The sequence below is a fragment of the Maniola hyperantus genome, chromosome 4 (assembly GCF_902806685.2).
Source record: "Maniola hyperantus chromosome 4, iAphHyp1.2, whole genome shotgun sequence".
NCBI classification, from domain to species: Eukaryota; Metazoa; Arthropoda; class Insecta; order Lepidoptera; family Nymphalidae; genus Maniola; species Maniola hyperantus.
The window spans coordinates 5,767,981-5,790,402 of NC_048539.1; the positions used below are offsets into that span (position 1 = coordinate 5,767,981).

General features: G+C 38.9%; 1 protein-coding gene across 1 annotated transcript; it reads left to right on the forward strand.

Annotated features, from left to right (window-relative positions):
• Positions 1 to 1,383: 1,383 nt before the first annotated feature.
• LOC117981989 (inter-alpha-trypsin inhibitor heavy chain H4-like) lies at positions 1,384 to 20,706 on the forward strand. Its single transcript, XM_034968263.2, has 22 exons — positions 1,384 to 1,491; positions 3,172 to 3,315; positions 5,050 to 5,246; positions 5,860 to 5,970; positions 6,072 to 6,325; positions 6,680 to 6,783; positions 7,881 to 8,021; positions 8,242 to 8,442; positions 8,933 to 9,065; positions 9,603 to 9,722; positions 10,280 to 10,417; positions 11,382 to 11,548; positions 11,625 to 11,768; positions 11,957 to 12,148; positions 13,288 to 13,384; positions 13,893 to 13,967; positions 14,677 to 14,730; positions 15,029 to 15,211; positions 16,958 to 16,996; positions 18,894 to 19,039; positions 19,626 to 19,804; positions 20,490 to 20,706. The coding sequence occupies exons 2-22, from the start codon at positions 3,181 to 3,183 to the stop codon at positions 20,530 to 20,532; spliced, it is 2,853 nt and encodes a 950-aa protein (XP_034824154.2). The 5' UTR covers positions 1,384 to 1,491; positions 3,172 to 3,180; the 3' UTR covers positions 20,533 to 20,706.
• The last annotated feature ends 1,716 nt before the right edge of the window (positions 20,707 to 22,422 follow it).

The following is a 22,422-nucleotide window of genomic DNA, read 5'->3' on the forward strand; positions in this document are numbered from 1 at the left end:
GCTTTTCACAGCCCAACAGTTTAACCAATTTTGATGAAATTGGGTACCTACAGAGTTAGCTTACGTCCCGGGGAAACACATAGGCTACTTTTTATCCCGGAAAATTAAAGAGTTCCTACGGGATTTTTTAAAAACCTAATACCACGAGGACGAAGTCACGGGCATTGTATGATGCCTGAATATATTAGTAGTAATATAAAATTTAACTATCCATTTAGGTACCAAGTCAAATTATATGTAGATACAAGTAGGTTTGTAGGTAGGGACGTAAGTATGTAGGTATGTAGCCATGTAGGTACTTGTAGATTCAGGTTTTATGTAAAAGTTTGAGGTGCAGGGGTGGACACTTGGCGAAGCTATACCTAAGGGTCCTTATTTACTACGGATCCCTAAAAAATAATAATGGCGTCAGTTTTGCTCTGAGTAACCGGTTTGTCTGAGTCTTTAAGTACCAACATGGTGGCTCAACCTGCTTGGAAGTTACATTGTGCACTCGAGTGTTGGAAGTTACATGCAAAAATTCTGCCATTTGAGATCCACACTGATTTCACATGCACTCTACCAAAAGAAAAATTCTGTGTGGCTTGACATAACAATTGAAAACCTATGTACAATTTTATTCTACTCTACATCTTTTTCTAATTATTATAATAATCATGCCCGCGTGGCATTCCACACGGGCATGATTTTCATTGTGCCAAGAATACTGGCTTCATTTGTTGTACAATTGACACATATTTTTACATATTCGAATTGATCATTTGATCAATTTGGCCAGCAGATCGGTTCTTGTAATAAAACTGTTCTTGTTCAATAGAACGATGACGATATCTACATACAGAGATATTTCATTGCTAGAGCGAGCAATGATCTGCAAAATGGTATCAAACTGACAAAGATACCCGACGTTATTTTGTCAGTCAGTAAAATGGTACTGGTCCTGTTTTGACTGTCTGTCAATAATACCTATCGTTAATCTAATACGTTAAATACGTTATCTACTTTTATTTTTTCACGGTTACTCTTCATACGCGTTTCTCCATACAATTTATTCTATTATATTTATTACTAGATAATGCCCGTGACTTCATCCGGGTGGATTTATGTTTTTTAAAACCCTGTGGGAACTTTTTAATTTTCCGATATCAAAAGTAGCCTATGTCTTTCCGTGGGATGCAAGCTATCTCTGTACCAAAAGTTATCGAAATCAGTTAAACGGGTGAGCTTTGAATTGCTAGCACACAGACAGACGGACAAAAACGAAACACTTTACCATATATCGATTTATATCTCTTCATTAATTCCAAGTTTATCTTTGTAATAAAATTATCTTGCGTCTGAGATTCGCTCTTCTAGTAAAGTTTTATCTCTTTGCTTACATACATTGGTCGTCTTTAAAGTTATTAAGGTTTTTCCTCCAGCATGCAGTGGAGGTGTCATATAGTTTTTAAGTAGAAGTTTCTGTAAATTAAGCGAAGTACAAACAAACAAGTGAGTATTGATTTTTATTATTACCTACTGCTATCCTATGTACGAGTACTAACTTTTAAGCTTTCTTATCCTACTCGTAACTGGATTTAAAATAGTTATACCCAGTCTATAAACAAGTCATTATGTATTACATAGATAGTGTTTAAGCTATGAGGACATAATATGTAACTAGCTTATTCCCGAGTATTCGTCCGCGGGGACTACACAAATTTCAAACCTCTATTTTACCCCCTTAATTTTAAAAAACCCTTTTTAGCGGATAGCTACGTCATAATAGCTATCTCCTTAGAGATGGGTATTATTCATCCAAGGCTATCTCCATGCCAAATTTTAGCCCGATCCGTCAAGTGATTTGAGCTGTGCGTTGATAGATCAATAAATCATTCAGTACTAGCTTATGCTCACGACTTCGTCCGCGTGGACTACACAAATTTCAAACCCCTATTTCACCCCCTTAGGAGATGAATTTTCAAAAATCCTTTCTTAGCGGATGCCTACGTCATAATAACCATCTGCATGCCAAATTTCAGCCCGATCCGTCCAGTAGTTTGAGCTGTCTGTTGATAGATCAGTCAGTCAGTCAATCATTTAATATATTTAGATAGATTCAGAAAACTAAATAACTATAGAGTACTTAAAAAAAGTTTCATTCCGCGTTTGTCATGGGAACTTTCTATTCACGTCTTGTCTTACCAAACTGCTACCTAATGAATTAAATTTTTTATTTGCACTATAAATAAGTAGGTATGCTTCTTAAATACCAGTCTAACTATACATAGTTAAAAATATTTTTTTGTATTTAAGTTTTCGCCTTATAAATTACAATATCACATTCTAAGTCACTACTATGATTTATTGATCTCTATGCCATCCTCTGCCACGAATGATGACCTTGTTTATTTTTCCTTAAAATCAAACATGGAGCAAAAAACTTATTGCAACTTAATACTTAATAACCTGCTTCAGCAGTCACTATTTTACAAACAGAATCTATAAATAAAAATTAATTGCTTCATGTATGAAAGATCATCACTTGAGAACGGCTCGACCAATTTGGGCAAATCAGGACAAGGTTTGTATGAAAGATTTTTTTGGAAAAGCCTCAGTAAAAATTGCACCCGTGCGAAGCTGGGCGGGAAAATAAAAACCGGTCAAGTGCGAGTCAGGCTCGCGCAACGAGGTATCTGTACTACAGTCGTATTTTTCGGCATTTTGCACGATAATTCAAAAATGATGATGCATAAGAAGAAATAAAAATCTGTTTTAGAATGCATAGGTGAAGAGTTGAAGACCTTTCATATGATACCCAATTTGATATACTTATCTTACTTCGAAAAATGAAAATACTACTTATTAGTTCATGATCACAATTAATTTTTTTTGCGTGATGTAATCACAAATTCACGGTTTTCAGATTTTTCACCAAATGTCTGCCATAAGACCTACCTACCTCCCAAATTTCATGATTCTAGGTCAACGGGAAGTACCCTGTAGGTTTCTTCACAGACCGACAGACAGAAAGACAGATAGACAGACAGACACCAAAGTGATCCTATAAGGGTTCCGTTTTTCCTTTTGTGGTACGGAACCCTAAAAAATGGCTCTGTCTGGCTGGCTATAATAATATTCAAATTAGCGTTATTCTGCAAGGGTCGATATACTATATCTGTCGGTTTCCAGATAAACAACATGAAGCATGGATGGCTGGCGGTGGTGTTTTGCGTCAATATAATAAAATTGCTCGGTGTGCTCTCTGCATCGGTAGACTTCCCAAACTTTCCTACTAAAGATGATTACGGAATAGTCGTAGGCACCAATTCAAACGTAAGTTCTAATAGAGAAAGAGCCAGCGCGTGCCAGACCTTCGTTATTTTATAACAGCTGAAAGTTTATCTGCGTATTGTCCCCAACACTGGGAGGAAAGTTTGTTTGGATCATGGTGACTTTGGGAGCTAACAGGTAATAAAGGTTTAAAAAATCTTACGTCAAAGTAGGTATAAAGTCAATTTTTTTATAATATTTTCTTCGGAGTAGTATTAGAAATCACGTCATGCGTTGCCAGAAACTGAGTGTCGTGGGAACCCCTGCCGGACACTCTTAATCTTTCAAGGTCTCTGGCAGGGGGTTGCCACCATACTAAGTGTCTGGCAATGCACGACGTGATTTCTAATACTACTCTGAAGAAAATATAAAAAAATAGACTATCAGGCTCAAACCCACCATGATCCAAACAAACGTCCGAACAAACGTTCCTCCCAATGTTGGAGACAATACGCAGAACAACTTTCAGCTTTTATAAAATAAGGAAGGTCTGGCATTCGCTGGCTCTTAGGCTTTAAGTACCTACCACAAGATAAGAAGGTAGTTCTACTCTGTTTAGAAGTTTTTAGCCGACTATGGGAGGTTTATGAGCTTGGTACGTTTCTTAATTTATCGGTTCCTTATAATTGCCAAATCATACAAAGAAAATTGCCGAACCAGCAGGATTCGAACCTGTATCTTCTCTAGGTATCGCGCCCGGAGCGGAGCACCTTTGACTACTAGGCCACGGTTCTCTTACTTCCAGTGACGAAACTTCAGGATTCAGATATACTATGTTATCAAATTTCTGTCTCATTTGTGACTAAGCATTCGAAGGTGAAAAAAAAAGAGAAGTGAGCTTGAAGATATAAACTTATTAAGTAAAAGGACCCAAGGCTCTGTTTCTCCGATATACAGGTTACCGTGCTAGGACATTAAACCCGCAAAGCCAATATTGCGTAGGTAGGTATAGGTACACCAATATCATTAGGTACTGCCGAGTCGTCTGTTCATACCACGTACCTACTTGTCTCATAGTCAAGTCCAAACGAGGAAAAAGATCGGTTTAAATACATAAAATGTATATGTATAATACCTACGTATAAGGTACTTGGAATGTAACAATGATTTTTTATTTAGCTGCCATTTAATAGAACTTTTAAAATACCTTTTATCGAGTTCGAGTATCGAGTTTTAACAAGTTCGAATAAAAGCTAATTAAAAAGAAGCCGGAACTCAGTTTACCACGGTACAATTTAGTGTAACTCATAACCTTTGTTACTACCTACTAGATAAAATAACTTTATAATGGTGATGGAATGATTAAAATCGGTTCTGCAGTTTTAGAGTTCATCGATTACAAATAAACAAATCTTTGCTCTTTATAATATTGCTAGTTATTATTAAATTATTAAATAATTGTTAATTTTATTATAAACGTAGTACATACTTAGATATAAGACTTTGTGTGGATTTAAGTTTATGAAAATCCCGTGGGAACTGTTTGATTCTCTCTGATATAAATATATAATATCAGTGGCGTGCAGCTGATAGAGGCATAAACGCACTGCTTACCCTTATTGTAATAAATCAATGCTTATTTTTAATTAAAACCTGCCGGAAAATAAGTTCATGCCTAAATGCATACCCTGGCTTGAAATCCTGTGCACGCCACTGTAAGCCATATATGTATAATACACACCAATTTTCATAAAAATCTGTTAAACGGATGGGCCGTAACAGACATGAATTTTACAGCCAGTCGACGACGTTGTCACCGATGATGAGCCTGCTGCGCCCCTCAAGATGACCCACCTGCGCGTGCGCTCCGAGGTCGCTCTGCGCTACGCGCGCACGGCCGTCGTGTCCAATGTGTACAATCCTAGCAGGCGGCCTCAGGAAGCCAAATTCCATGTGCTGCTGCCGGAGACCGCCTTCATCAGTGGATTTACTATGTACGTTACTGTATAAATCTGTATGACTCGAAAGACAATAATAATATGTTCGCTGTTAAAAATGCTTCATATCATTTTATCAATGATACACCAGAAATAAATGGGAGCAGTTCAATCATAGCATAGAGCAATAACTACTTATTCAAAAATTCGCTAATAAGCATATTATTTCATTCTAGATGATGCCCGTGTTAAAAATTCGCTAATGACCATATTATATCATCCTAGATGATGCCTGCGATTTTGCCCACGTGCACTTAGGGTTTCTAAAAATGACATGGAAGAATAGAATTTCCAAGATAAAAAGTAGCCTTTTCCATCCGAGATACAAGCTATCGTTGTACCTAATTTCATCAAAATCAGATAACCTTTTGAAATCCTGAAAAAACTCTTTGCTTTTTTTTGGGATGAATGTTCGTGTACAGGGTGCAAGATATCTCTGTACCAACTTTTGTCTAAATCGGTTAAACTGATGGGTCGTGAAAAGCTAACAGACAGACACACTTTCGTATTAATTAAAATATTAGTAGGTATTTATTAGCATTAATATAGATTAATATTAATGAAGATGGATTATATAGTGTGGAAGTATGGATAAAATGTGAATTTTTAGGACTCTTGGTAAAGAAACCTACGAAGCGTATGTAAAAGAAAAAGAAGAAGCTAAACAGATTTACAGCGACGCAGTTGCACAAGGAGTTTCCGCTGCTCACGTCGCTACCAAGTAAGTAAAGCTAACTAAACAGAACTGTTCTAAACAGAATCTTATCGATACATCAAATGTATCAGCGAATTTATTATAACACCTTAATTATTAAAACGCAGAGCTCGTGACTCCAACCACTTCACAATAAAGTTCAACTTGGAAGGCAGGAGTAATGCGACGTACCGCTTAAGATACGAAGAGTTGTTGGTCCGTCGAAACGGCGTGTACAACCTTGCTATCAACCTGCTCCCGGGCGCGCTCGTTCCTAAAATGGACGTCGTTATACACATCAAGGAGTCTCAGAAGATCTCGGTACTGAGGGTGCCGGAGTTGAGAACTGGTAACCAAATCGATGCGACAGAAAATGACGCACGTAAGTCATATTTTAAGATTCTGTTGATAAAAAAAATTAAAATCATCTGACTTCCAAAGCCGCTACAATGTAAAATACATGTAAGGAGGTAGTCATTTAAAACTCAGAGTAAGACACTTTTCATTGACTGCCTAAAGTTTAAGCAATCAACTTTTAAGGGTTTAAGCCTTAAACATTTAAAAGTTGATTAGATTTGTACCATTTGACTATCTTATATCACCATGCACTTGTATAAGTTTATTTGAATAAAAAATATTCTATTCTATTCTATGCTAAGAAATATGAAACATAACAATAACATCATTGAAAGTTGGAACTAAGTATATGTACCTATAGATGACGATTAAATTTCAGAAAACGCAAACGCAATTATTAAAAGAGGCAATAACGAGAGGGAAGCTACTATCACTTTCACTCCCGATATGAAAGAACAGAAACGATTAGCTGAAATATATGCGGTATGTAGTTTTCTAGAGCTTATCAGTAGGTAGGCGGCTATTACATATTTTATTTTAACACGAAATCGATACATGGGAGTATTGCTTTTAATTTTTTGCTGGTGTGCTTAATTTTGTTTATTAAATAGCAATAGTATCGTTTATAGATCGATGCTGTTTTACTTAATAATATAATTTGTATCATAATATTATTAAAATAGTAATGTGATCTCGCCATCCTCACATAAACTTTTATAGTTTCCAGAGGATGGGCTATTTTTATTTAATGTACCTAAGTAATTACCGTTACCAATTTTGGCGCCACAATAAACCAGCCTCACCGTTGCCACTGCGGTGACTGCGTTGACGCCTTCGGCCACCATGGGCTCTCCTGTTCGAGAAGCGCTGGACGCTTCTCCCGCCATAGTACCCTTAACGACATCATCCGGAGGTCCCTTGCCACCGCCCATGTGCCAGCTGTACTAGAACCTATTGGTTTGGCACGTAGCGATGGCAAGAGACCTGATGGTATGACGCTCGTACCGTGGAAGATGGGCAGGTCGCTTGTTTGGGATGCAACTTGTGTAGACACTTTAGCTGCATCCCACATTCAGGCGACCTCCTCTATGGCGGGTGCAGCGGCCATCAGCGCCGAACAGGCCAAGAGGCGCAAATATGAAAACCTCGATGGGAGCTTCGTATTCGTGCCTTTTGGTGTGGAGACCTTGGGGCCGTGGGGCCCGGGGGCTCGAGCTCTTTTTGAAGAAATTGCGAAAAGAGTTATCGAGTCAACCGGGGACCCGAGAGCTGGCAGCTACCTTGGTCAAAGAATTAGTTTGGCCATCCAAAGGGGTAATGCTGCCAGCATCTTGGGTACAATGCCTCGCTGCGGTGGTCTCGATGAGGTTTTAGATTTAATTTAATTTATTTTAGTTTTAATTTAATGTTGTTTTTTTTTAGATTTAATTTTATTAATAGTTTACCTAAGTAATTGGATGTTTGTGAATAATAAAGAAAAAAGATTCAGCAGGAAAGATACACGTACCTACGGGAATAGGGATGATAACTCCTTCCCTTCTGTATTATCTTATAAAAGTATCAAAGAAAATCGTTTTTAGGAAAAAAGCAGACAGTCAAGCGACCCTGATTCTTATAACATTGGTTACGATAGCGGAGAAGAAGTCAATGAAAATGTGGGTCTCTTAGGACAGTTTGTTGTACAGTATGACGTGGATCAGCCAAAGAATGGAGAAATTTTGGTAATTATTACTTATGTACATCTTTTTCAATTCAGGACAGATCTTTCCCACTGTTTCCCCACATATATAAATCAATGAACATGGTTTGCATGAATTTAGCTTTAACTATAAAACTTTTCTAGTATTACAGTAATTTCTAGTATACATATCATATAAAATAGAAAGTCTACATTTTGTTGGATTTATTTTTGTATGTTGACTACAAGTTCAATAATTTCAGGTGAATGACGGCTACTTCGTACACTTCTTCGCTCCGAGTTCCTTGCCGCCGCTGAGCAAGCACGCCGTGTTTGTCCTGGACACGTCAGGTTCCATGGGAGGAAACAAGATCTCGCAACTGATAACAGCCATGAACGCCATTCTCTCTGACCTCAACCCAAGCGACCACTTCAGCATCATCGAATTTAATAGTCATGTCACAGTAATGTTATCTTCCTATATAAAGTCTAACGCATCATAGGTTTATTTTCTATAATGTTATATATAGTATTAATTTTATTATACTTGCACTTAATATGTGTCATAATAATATGATATTTGGATATCGACTCTGCAAAAATACTTGGTCGATTGCACAGGACTGTATATTTGGATTGAACGTAAGTAGCTATACTTATTATATGGTGCAAAATAACGTGTACTTAATCGCTGTTTTGCCGTTAGTGTCTGAAGGAGGGGAAACGACTGTTAAGTTACTCAAATGGGATATGCCAGAAGACGCGCTTCATAACTCCTTCATTTATTTTCACTTACTCGACCTGAAAATTAAAATTTTCTATCTACAGTATTAAGAGTACTTTGCCTTCAGGTGGCATTACAAAATTCCACCCTGTATATAGCAGTAGGTAAATAAATCATTTCATTTAAATCTCGTAGGTAAAGGTTAATAAATAATAATGTTATCTTAACAGGTTCACCGCTTGAACGAGGTTGATAAGCAAACTGATAATTTACATAAAAACAGCCTGGTGCCACCTGCAGTTGCTTCACCTGAAAATATAGCTGCAGCTAAGACTATTATATCTAAACTCTGGCCTCGGGGAGGTAACAAATACAAATAGCGTAAAAATAAAACTGAAAACCATAATAAATCATAATTTGCTGAGTCGTTGTGTGCCTATTATTATCATTCAAGTTTCTTGGTGGCGTAATTTTAGCAAAATTTTAATGATTGATGAAATTAATGATAACGAGAGAGCAATGATTTGGGTCGTATAATATCAGCAATCCAATCACATCACTCTGTTTATATAAAACTAGCTTATGCTCGCGACTTCGCGTGGACTACACAAATTTCAAACCCCTATTTCACCCCCTTAGGGGTTGAATTTTCAAAAATCCTTTCTTAGTGGATGCCTACGTTGTAATAGCTATCTGCATGCCAAATTTCAGCCCAATCCGTCCAGTGGTTTGAGCTGTGCGTTGATAGATCAGTCAGTCAATCAGTCAGTCAGTCAGTCACCTTTTCCTTTTATATATTTAGAAGATGTCTAGGTGCTAAATAAAGTCTGTAACAATTCGGCAGTAATATTTTATAGGCTCCTAAATATCTATCTAATAATAATTTTTGTATTGGAATAGGTACCAACATCTACAGCGCTCTAGACATGGCTATGGATCTCATTCAGAACGTGGGCAATCAAACAGATGTAGCAAAAGCGATTTTGGAATGCGGCGTAAACAATACAGATAAAAAAGAAAGTAAGTTGGGATAATATTATTTGCTACAGTACGCGGCCGAAAGTAATGTACAACGGCCTTTAGAATGATATTTCGGCTTTGTAGAGCGTTGTCTCTGTCACTCATACCTATATGTAATGTTTTGTCAGTCTCACCGACAGAGACAGTGCTTTACAAATCTGCTATCTCCTTCTAAAGGTCGATTTACTTTACTTTTAGCCGCGTACAGTACCTACTGAGTGTTTTGAGTTGCACTTCTATGATTTATTAAATGATAACTATAATAATTGATAAGAACCAGTAGGTAAGTACCTACTTTTACTAATGAAACAAATAGAAAAGGAGTAACCTAATTTTAATACACTTTTTGAAATTAAAATTGATCTCAAGCAGTCTACAATTTTACGCAATTCTAGAGCAGATCCACGCTAGGAGATCCACGTATGCTCAAAATTCTTTACTTGACAAAGGTTGACTAAGTACCTACTTGTTTATTGCCGAAATTGATCAGAAAGGAATAAGTAGATGTTTTTTTTTCATTGTACAATAAATTAATATACATATAATTATGTTTTCAGATAAGTTGGAGCCCATTATTATATTTTTGACGGACGGTGAACCTACCGAGGGTGAAACTGATGGTGATCGAATAATAAGATATCTCTCCGAAAAAAATGGCGGCGAGAAGCGAGCACCGCTATATTCACTTGCTTTTGGTAAAACCACAGAATATAATATAATAGTACTAACGTAAAAACTAAAAAAAAACCTACCAAGTGCGAGTCAGGCTCGCGCATCGAGGGTTCCGTACTATACCTAGTCGTATTTTTTCGACATTTTTCACGATAATTCAAAAACTATGATGCATAAAAATAAATAAAAATCTGTTTAGAATGCACAAGTGAAGCACTTTCATATGATACCCCACTTGATATAGTTAACTTACTTCGAAAATTGAAAATCCTAATTATTAGTTTATGACCACAATTTAATTTTTTTTGTGTGAGATAACCACAAATTCACAGTTTTCAGATTTTTCGCCTATTGTCAGCTATAAGACCTACCTAGTACCTACGTGCCAAACATGATTCTAGGTCAACGGGAAGTACCCTGTAGGTTTCTTGACAGACAGACAAAGAGAATATAATCATTAAGACAGACAACAAAGTGATCCTAAAAGGGTTCCGTTTTTCCTTTTGAGGTACGAAACCCTAAAAAACATAAATCTCATTTAAGACAAGTTCGTATATAAAAACTTACTATACTTCTAGTAACATTATAGTATACTAGATGATGCCCGTGACTTCGTCCGCGTGGATTTAGGTTTTTTAAAATACCGTGGGATCTCTTTAATTTTCCGGGATCAAAAGTAGTCTATGTCCTTTCCCGGGATGGAAGCAGCTATCCCTGTACCAAACTACATTGAAATCAATTAAACGGATGGGCCGTGAAAAGCTAGCAGATAGACAGACAGACAGACGGACTGACAGACAGATACACAGACAGACACACACGCTCTCGCATTAAGAATATTAGTATCGATATAGTAACATAATATAATATTACTTACTTTGTATATTGAATGACTAAGGTTGCTTAGGTAACTTTAAAGGTTGTGTATTCGATTGCGTAATTATTATTATATCAATGGGTAAAAGTATACCGAGTTCATACAAACAGGTGATGACGCGGACCGCGTTTTCCTGCGCAAGCTGTCGCTGCGCAACGAGGGCTTCATGCGGCACATCTACGAGGCGGCTGACGCGGCGCTGCAGCTGCACGACTTCTACCGACAGGTGTCCTCGCCGCTTCTCGCTGACGTCAAGTTCCTCTACCCCCGCAGACAGGTCATATGAAGCCATTACAATAATTTAAAACGACGCAAAAGGACCATAATAACAGTAATTTATTATTACTTTACAGATAAGAGAAGGATCAGTCAGCAGAAGCCAGTTTCGTACGATCAACAAGGGCTCGGAAGTGGCAGTAGTAGGACGAATCGCAGAGCACGTCAATGAAATCACGCCGCAAGTGCGCGGATTGAGGGGCGATGGAGATGGTCGGACGGTATGTCGTACAACTTAATGTACTTAGTTTACATGTTTGAAATATAAACACTTTTAGAATTATTTTCACCGAAACACTTCTTTCTAGTTCATAATTGTTTCCCAGAGATATAATTATGTAATTGTACCTGTTCCATCCACCAACTCTAAAACTATTCATGTCTCATTACCATGTTTTGTATTCAACAGAAACTTTACGAGGTCAATCCCAAAGTGTCGGTGACACGTGATAAGGACGATCACTTGCCTTTAGAACGACTCTGGGCATATCTTACTATTAAACAGCTGCTGGACAAACGCGATGCCGGCGACGACAGCCATGGGAACGACTCCAGCTCAGAGGACAGTCCGGAGCAGAGGGCGCTAGCTATAGCCTTACAGGTATATGATCTGCAGTTTTATATAGGAAGGTATATTAATAACCAAAATGTTTTGACTTTGTGAGCGATGTGTTTCTCGGTTGAAAATAATCCCTAACGAGCATATCCGCTGTAATCCTGGCGTAAGAGAGACAACCCAGACGTAGTTAAGGAGTCTAGTCTGCGCTGTCTTGGCCACGTCCTGCATCGGCAGCTGTGAAACCTGTGTGGATGACAGCAACGTCTCAACACTGCAGGCGTCTCAACATGCAAGTCGCTTGCCAGCAGTCAAGCTTCTCAGTATATCAAATAACATGACCATACCACTAATATAATAAAATAATACTAAAAATTGGGGTAAGGACATACCTACACTACATGGCTAACATTTGGAATACTCATCCGCGATCTGTGTTTCCTAAATTACAATTTGTGTATCTTTATAACAGGAGTTCTCAAGAGAGGCATCTTGTAGACAAACACAGACTGCATATTGCATAATCACTTTCAATCAGGTGTGGTTTTTTTTTTTTTTTTTTTTTTTTTTTAAAGCGACAGCGACCCACGCCCCTCTCCGAAGAGAGGAGTGATTGTGTCAACAGTGTGCATATTATCTATAATATAAAAATGAATCACTAAATGTGTTACTCATCGCAAATCTCGAGAACCGCTGAACCGATTTCGCTAATTCTTTTTTTATAATATTCCTTGAAGTATGCGGATGGTTCTTACGGAGAGAAAAATTCAACCTCCCCCTCAATTTTCTAAACTCCACCCGAGCCAAGCCGGGGCGTGTCAGCTAGTAGTGAATAAAAAAGCCCAAGGGAAAACTGGATCGAATAAATTAGTACTTAGTATGGTACTCAGTTAATTTTTGGTTAGCTTATGCTCTTCTCAGTCACTCTTGTCAGAGAGTGTTCATGACTGCTCGGGTGATATACGTGATGTTAGCTCCTATCGGTATCGATTCTGACCTGCACCAACACAAATGTGACGCTTTTCGGCGAATGCCAGTTGCATTGTAGGTATATTCCATCACAGCTTAACGTCACCATTTTAAATATAATATCAGTCCAATGTCCATTCAGTTGGTGTAGGTAAAAGTAAAGGAGGTCGGGTAGATTTGATTAGGTTCCAGTGTTAATTAAATTCTGTTTTCAGTACTCGTTCGTAACAGCTCTGACGTCACTTGTGGTAGTCAGGCTGAACAAAACCGATGTCGTGGATCCTGTGGACGTAGAAACAGTTGACGACCCAGGTAAATGGAAATTATAGAAGCGAGGTAAAAGTTAAATACTTACAATTGAATTCAATACTTCATTAAAAATAAATTCTTTATCGATCATGACTATTGCATTGAAATTTTGTTTTACTTTAGATTTTAACAATAAAACACATATTGATACCAACGATATTATCATCATCTCAACCCATCGCCAGTTCACTACTGAGTACGGGTTTCTTCTTAGAATGAGTAGGTTTATAGTTCAAAACGCTATGGAGAACTCTCAGGCATGCAGGTTTTTCACGATGTTTTTTTTAACCACAAAGCCGTTAAAGGTAGTGATATTTAATTGCTTAAAACGCACATAACTCGAAAAGTTAGTGGTACGCGTCTGCGTATCTACTAGGGAAGGAACCCCGGGCCCATCCAAATATGAGGACAACGTCTTACTAGTACATGTTATTCTGTTTTTTACTCTGTTCATTAAAAAGTTCGTTTAATAAGTATGTATATTAATTTAATTTTTAATTTAATTTCGTAGATTTTTTGCCGTTTAGGAGTTTAAAAGCTGCATCGTCACCGCTGGTGAAAAAAATCTATACAGGTTATGCTTCTGGTAAGTTTGACAACGTAATATTTAGCCAGGGAAATCATAAAAATTAAATTCCTCGAAAGCTGGATTTTGATATTCGCATTGTGTTTTACACAACCCACCAATTTATCCGAGTGGATTTTACACAGGGGCAGGGGCCCTTGAGTAGCCCCATGTTGTACAATGTATAATCAAATGGGTACAGTGCCGAAGGGAGCTAGGGTTCCACAGTTTGCATGTGCGTTTGCGTGTTTTATGCTCTCCATTCTGAGATTACACTCATTTTCCACAAACGAATTTCAGACTTTCTTGAGGCGGAGCGCAGAACTCACGATTTCTAGTTTGCCTATCGTATAGATCGGTGATTTTCTTGTAGCTAAGAATATTTTGTTTAGCAAATATTATATTACCGAAATATTATATTGTACCTATAGACAATAATACTTCGACACAAGCGTCGCTCTCCAAATGTCTTCCATTGCTCTCTATTTCCTGCAGCATGGATTGCGTCGCAGATAGACAGTCTAAAATTTACATTACGTTATGTTATATCTAAGAAGTTACGGGTATAATCTGAGCCGAATTTTAAGTTCTTTAACGGTTTTAACAGTCCAAAATCAATAGTTGAATTTCACAAGTAAGTAAATTGATATAAACTGTAGGACCTACAGATCTACTTACTCACAATGTAAAAACTAATTTCAATCATTTTTCTTTTATTATTACTTTACAGGTGGTGCATTGAGCGTAGCCTCAAGCGACGGACCTGTGCTGTTTGCTGAATCAAGTAAGTATGTAATTTTATGTTGTAAGCTAGCTTATGCTCGCGACTTCGTCCGCGTGGACTACACAATTTTCAAACCCCTATTTACTCCCTTAGAACGCCCCCCATACCCGCACAGCCCTCGTACTAACCCGGTTCGGGTGACGTGCGGGTGTGCGGGGCGTCCCTCCGCCTCATACCCAGATTGCCAACTCGACCTGTCCCGGACTATAGGTACATCAAAATCACACGAAATGATCACATTATCCAAAGAAAGAATACCTACTAAGAACTATTTACTAATTGAATGTTTATTTCTTAGCTAGACGTTTCACCTCTACCGGATATGGCGGCAACTTTGGCAGCGGCCAAGCCCACAGCGGTCAAGGTGGCGGATACGGTGGTGGAGGCGGAGGCGGTGGTGGAGGTGGTGGCGGAGGCGGTGGCGGTGGCGGAGGTGGCCACAGTGACCACAAAACCTTGGGCGGTATTTTCAAAGAATTCCGTAAGTAGTATTATGTATACATACCTATACCTAGTTGTATCTTAAGCACAGTTGTATACACTAATTTTATTATGGTAACTAAGTTCAGTTAAAGAAACTTGTTACTGCGACCAAGCACTATAGTAAATTATAATATCCTGTGCTGTTGAATAGACGAATATTCAAGTTTAAAAAAAAATGTTACAGTCCGTACAAAATAACTTCTCATGCGCCATTTTAACTCTATGGGTCAACTGTCATGTCAAAAGTACGGTTCACCTTTAAAAAAACCGCGCACCGAGGGTTCCGTACTACAGTCGTATTTTGCGACGTTTTGCACGATACATCAAAAACTATGATGCACAAAAATAAATAAAAATCTGTTTTAGAATGCGTAGGTGAAGCCCTATCATAACTTGATAGGTATAGTTATCCTACTTTGAAAATTGAAAATACTATATTAGTTCACGACCACAATTTAATTTTTAGGGTTCCGTACATCAAAAAGAAAAACTGAACCCTTATAGGATCACTTTGTTGTCTGTCTGTCTGTCTGTCTGTCAAGAAACCTACAGGGTACTTCCCGATGACCTAGAATCATGAAATTTGGCAACATTTGGGGAAAAATCTGAAAACCGTGAATTTAGGGTTAGATCACATAAAAAAAATTAAATTGTGGTCATGAACTAATAATTAGTATTTTCAACTTTCGAAGTGAGTGACTAGGTATATCAAGTGGGGTATCATATGAAAGGTCTTCACCTGTACATTCTAAAACAGATTTTTATTTATTTTTATGCTTCATAGTTTTTGAATTATCGTGCAAAATGTCGAAAAAATACGACTGTAGTACGGAACCCTCATTGCGCGAGCCTGACTCGCGCTTGGCCGGTTTTTTTTGTGTGATGTTACCACAAATTCACGGTTTTTAGATTTTTCCCCAAAAGCCAGCTATAAGATCTACCTATTTGCCAAATTTCATGATTCTAGGTCAACAGGAAGTAGGAACCCTGTAGGTTTCTTGACAGACAGACAGACAGACAACAAAGTGATCGTATAAGGGTTCCGTTTTTTCCTTTTGAGATACGGAGCCCTAAAAAGAGCTATAATCGTACTTTTGACATGAAAATTGACACATAAAGTTAAAATGGTGCGTGAGAAGTCATTTTTACGTATTATAGTCAAAAATATTTAAGCGCCAACTCTTGTGGTACTTAGGTACTTCGTTTAATAGGTTTTAAAATCATGTTGAGGATTCCTAGAAGGTTTCTCGAAATAACTAAGTAGGTACCATTCACGAAATAATAAGCACGACTCCCGACTGTCCAAAACAAGAAGTGTAATGTTTTCCAAGTGCATATATGTGAGTTTCTTTATTCACTATAACTTCAAAATGCCTGAACAGAAATTGGATGTATGGGTTATATTGTATATTAAAAAATGTATTCGTTCCTATATTTTCATGTTTATTACCCGACTGCGGCGAAGGCCAATGTATGTCCGCTCCTAACTACTGAACGGCTCAACTGATTTTGATAAGTGATACGTCGTTAGATTCGTCTTGATGGCGCGACTGTCACTGGGTACGTAAAATTCTTAAAAACATCAAAAAAGCGGATTTTATGCGCTTTAATGTGTGGGCTGAAAAAGATGCAGTGCAAACCGCAGTCGGGTTTTTCTAAACTTTTTAAATTAAGTACTTGTGAATGTGATCATAGATTTTAAGAGAATTATAAAATGTATAGAAAATATTTCGTGTTTCCATAGCTATTGCAGCTCGCTACCCGGATCAAGAGGATCAAAACCGTAAGTTAATTAATCACTACCCATATTATAAAGCACTACCCATCACTACCCATATTATAAATGCGAAAGTGTGTTTGTTTGTTGGTTTATTGGTTTGTTGTTTTGTTGTTTTTAGGGTTCCATACCTCAAAAGGAAAAACGGAACCCTTATAGGATCACTTTGTTCTCTGTTTGTCTGTCTGTCCGTCTGTCTGTCAAGAAACCTACAGGGTACTTCCCGTTGACCTAGAATCATGAAATTTGGCAGGTAGGTAGATCTTATAGCTGACATTTGCGGAAAAATCTGAAAACCGTGAATTTAGGGTTAGATCACACAAAAAAATTAAATTGTGGTCATGAACTAATAATTAATATTTTCAACTTTCGAAGTGAGTGACTATATCAAGTGGGGTATCATATGAAAGGTCTTCACCTGTACATTCCAAAACAGTCATAGTTTTTGAATTATCGTGCAAAATGTCGAAAAAATACGACTGTAGTACGGAACCCTCATTGCGCGAGCCTGACTCGCACTTGGCCGGTTTGCGTGGGTATAGTTAAAGACCTGCAGAGTGACAAAGGCTACTTTTTATCCCGGAAAATTGAAGAGTTCCCGCGGGTTTTTCAAAAACCTAAATCCACATGGATGAAGTCGCGGGCATCAATCAGCTAGTTAACTAATATGAAGTAGCTTATGCCCGCGACTTCGTACGCGTGGATTTAGGTTTATTTTCCGGTATAAAAAGTAGCCTATGTCCTTCCCTGGGATATAAGCTAACTCTGTACCAAATTACATCAAAATTGGTTGAACGGTTGGGCCGTGAAAAACTAGCAGACAGACAGACAGACAGGCAGACAGAAAGACACACTTTCGCATTCATAATATTAGTATGGGTTATTTGGGATATATTTAATATGATCTCAATGACTTTTATTTTTTATTTTAATTCTGATACAAGTTAGCCCTTGATTGCAATCTCACCTGGTGGTAAGTTACGATACAGTCGTAGGCGGACTAACCTGGAAGGGGTATGACTGTTTTTTTTTTAATAAACACATACCTACCCCTTTGGTTCCTACACGGCATCGTATCGGAACGCTAAATCGCTTTGCGGCACGGCTTTGTCGGTAGGGTGGTAACTAGCCACAGCCGAAGCCTCCCACGTAGGGTAAAAGCTCCGGGTTTTCCGCAGGGCTGCAGTTACTTAAGTGTAAGTAGTCATTGCTTGATACCTAAAATATCAATTCACCAGCAAAACTTTCCAAATCCACATGGCTTAGGAGTTCCTTGCACCTTGCAGCATCAGGATTGAAGAGTTGGGTCTTGGAATTCAATAGCAAAGTCTATGCTCGGCATTTACAATATTGATTCACCAGGAATAGTTCCTGAATCTTTTTAGTTTAGGAGTGCTGTACCTTGCATCATCAGGTTTGCGGAGTTCGGACTTGGAGTATAATCATAAAGTCATTACTTCTTACGTAAAATATCAATTCGTCATCAAAAATTCCCGATTACCCACGGCTTAGGAGTTCAGTACCCTACAGCATCAGGATTGACGAGTTGGATCCAAAAATGTTTATGGGACCACCACGGAAACATCCTCTGTTGATTAAAAAAATTATTTGCAAATCGGTTCAGAAACCTCAAAAAATCGATATACATACAAAAAAAAACCAGCCAAGTGCGAGTCAGACTCGCGCAACGAGAGTTCCGTGCCACAGTCGTATTTTTTCGTCATTTTGCACGATAATTGAAAAACTGTGCTGTGTGTTTAGCTGTGGGCGTGCGGGCGGTGCATATCGCATGTTGCATGTTGCAGTTTTGCCTGTTTCAGCAAAACTACTGGCCACCCTCTACTCTTTCTATGTGTTTTTCTTTTCTAGATAGTTTTCCTTTAATGTATAATTTTTTTTAAAGAAAATTGGGGTTTGCCTTCTTTTGAACAAAAATATCACCTACAAGGCTTTAATTGGACGTCGTCCGTGTACAGAGAAGACACTGACTCTCTCGTGTTTCAAGTAAATGGAACTGAAGTCGTCCTTAACCTCACTGAAGACATCAAAGTAAGCTATGAGATTACATTAGAAGAATAAGTAGAATGAATTAGATGTAATAAAAACAAGTAATAATATAATTTGTTAGTATTTACAGTATTTTTAGACATAGTACGATAATAATATTTAATTATCCATACACGGCCTTTTTTAAATAAAAAATAGACGAGCAAACGACCGGGCGAGTCACCTGATGTTTGCAGCATCATAGGATGCCGCCAATGCGTGGTCGGCCTTTCAGGAACTTGTTAATCCAGCCCTTGCAAAAAGATCTGGCACAACGGGTGGTCGAATCGCACCAGGCACCCAGGTGATGAGGGTGAATTTGCCGGTGGCGTGCGGTGAGCGGTTGTAGAAAAAGGAAGGTGGACTGGTGGAATGAGGTCAAACAACTCCTCAGAAACTTTCCTGGCGGAAAGTTCTCAGGTGGTTGGATCATCATAGTTCACGGAATATCATTCTAACCTCTCACATAATCAATCTATACATTGGTGAAAACCAAATGAAAATCTTTTACAACAGTTTCTGAGATCAGCGCGAAGACAGCCAAACCCAGTGGAGAGGTTTTGTTTTATAATTTGTTTTGCTTGAACAGCCACCAAAAACGGAGGGTGGGGACGTGGAGTGCGTCAACAGCACGCCGTTGTCTGCTGAAGCTGTGGCGGGAGTCACCGAGAAGGCCGGCAGTGTCTGCGTGTACATCTCGCGCTGCTTCGCCGCTCGGAACATCACCGCCGACGACTATCTAAACAGCTACTGCCTTGTTAATAACGGGTAATAATGTTTATTATTTTTAAAAGAAACACTTTAAACTTATAATAGTTAGTTTAGAAAGTAGTTTTAATAATTCCTAAAAATAACTTAAAATTTAATCTTTTGCTTCTTCGTGGATTTTTGTAGGGATTTCCACACGCCGCGGGTTGGGGTAATGCACGCACAACAGACGGAAACGTTTAAGTGCGGAAACCAGCCCAGAGCGAAGAAGAAGAAGAAGACGCCGCGGGTTGTACCTCTCTAGCGTCTACGACTCGTTTGATGTACCTAGTCTACCGTCTAGTCTGCCACGCTATGCTTTCGTTGCGAGGTCACCATTCCAGTCGTCTGTCGGCTATTCTACTATGTAGCCTGCCCATTGCCACTTTAACTTCGCAACTTTTTACTAGGTTGGCTTTTTTTTACGGACCCAAGTATATTGACATTAAAAGTTGACTACGTAAAGTACCTAGTCAACGTACCTACAGCTCAAACTACTGAACGGATCGGGCTGTTTGGCATCCAGATAGATCTTATTATAACGTAGACATCCGCTATAAGGATTAATTTAACATGGCAATATGCCATAAGGTGTCGCACAACAGACGGAAACGTTTAAGTGCGGAAACCAGCCCAGAGCGAAGAAGAAGAAGAAGATGCCATAAGGTGTGTTCACTTTGCTGACGTTATGCTTCCTCTACTTCAGGTATGCTGGAGTTTGCTGTCCAAGAAGCGAAGTCGACAAATGAAAAAAATCTTTGGTTTTAATTATTTTAAAATCAGGTCGATACATTACAACAGAGTTTTCAACATGTTTTATGTAATTATTTCGTCACTGCAAACTTACAAGTAAGACACATAATATACTTATAGACTTATTACGAGTTCTTAAAATAACCTGTAAATAAACAATAAAAAAATCACCTTTTCACTTATTTCTTTATCCTACCCTCACGCTCGAGGTGCCAAAGGTTTATGAGACTTATGAAAGACTAGATGATGCCCACGACTTCGTCCACGTGGATTTAGGTTTTTTAAATCCCGTGGGAACTCTTTGATTTTTCGGGATAAAAGTAGCCTATGTATACTAACTCTGTACAAAATTTCATCAAAATCAGTTGAACTGTTGGGCCGTGAATAGCTAGCAGACAGATAGACAGACAGACACACTTTCGCATTTATAATATTATGTATATAGTATAATAAGTCGTATCTATATAATGGATGTGAGTGCGTAGATATACGAGTACATAGTAGATATGGCAGCTTTGAAGCTATGGCCACTGAGGTCTATTGAACTATTTAAATAGTACATTGATCTAATAGGTACTCTACATAAGTTTTAATCGCATAAAGTGCATATGTAGGTATTATAAATTGTGTTTTGGACCTTTTATGTTTTGTTAAGAGTCTCCTTATTAAAGCTATTGCACTGATCGCTATTGCTTTGCTGTTATCCATTGAGTTCCATTCCCTATTTTTTTTAAATGGTGACCGATCAATTGACAAAAAACAAATGACAAAGTTTCATTTCCCAAACAAATTTTGGCAAAATTATGAATCGTTTTATGATCGTTATTAAACTTATGTTTCTACAAATAATTCATTTGATAAAACAAATTACCAGACAAATTGTTATTTCATAAAATATCATTTGAGAAACAATTGATTTCTTTAATCGTGTTAATTAGTAAAACAACATATCGCACTTTTTTTTTGATAAAATGAACTGTTTGATAAATACTTTAAGAATTCACTCAAATCTTTTATATGTCGACCGGGCCGACGGAAGAGACCGCTTACTATAATGGGGGGTCTCTTTCAACCCAGAAAAACGGAGCCCCTCCTCCGCTCCGTCGATGGGCCCCGGTCGACGAGAAGAGACCACCACTATGGTGGGGGGGTCTCTCTCATCCCCCCCGCTCCCACCATCAAGAGCGAGCGAAGCGAGCTCGGGACTTGGGGCACTCCGACTCGGAACGGTTAGGTTAGAAGGGGATGGCGGGGTCTGTAAGACCCCGCCATCCCCTTCGTGGGTAATTTTTTTTTTTACCACCCAGAAAAAAGGAGCCCCGCGCAGCGGGGCTCCGTCGACGGGCCCCGGTCGCCGAGAAGAGATCACCACTATGGTGGGGGGTCTCTTTCCTCCCCCCCGCTCCCACCATCAAGAGCGAGCGAAGCGAGCTCGGGACTTGGGGCACTCCGACTTGGAACGGTTAGGTTAGAAGGGGATGGCGGGGTCTGTAAGACCCCGCCATCCCCTTCGTGGGTTATTTCTTTTTTTACCACCCAGAAAAAAGGAGCCCCGCGAAGCGGGGCTCCGTCAACGGGCCCCGGTCGCCGAGAAGAGACCACCACTATGGTGGGGGGTCTCTTTCCTCCCCCCCGCTCCCACCATCAAGAGCGAGCGAAGCGAGCTCGGGACTTGGGGCACTCCGACTCGGAACGGTTAGGTTAGAAGGGGATGGCGGGGTCTGTAAGACCCCGCCATCCCCTTCGTAGGTTATTTCTTTTTTTACCACCCAGAAAAAAGGAGCCCCGCAAAGCGGGGCTCCGTCGACGGGCCCCGGTCGACGAGAAGAGACCACCACTATGGTGGGGGGTCTCTCTCATCCACCCCCGCTCCCACCATCAAGAGC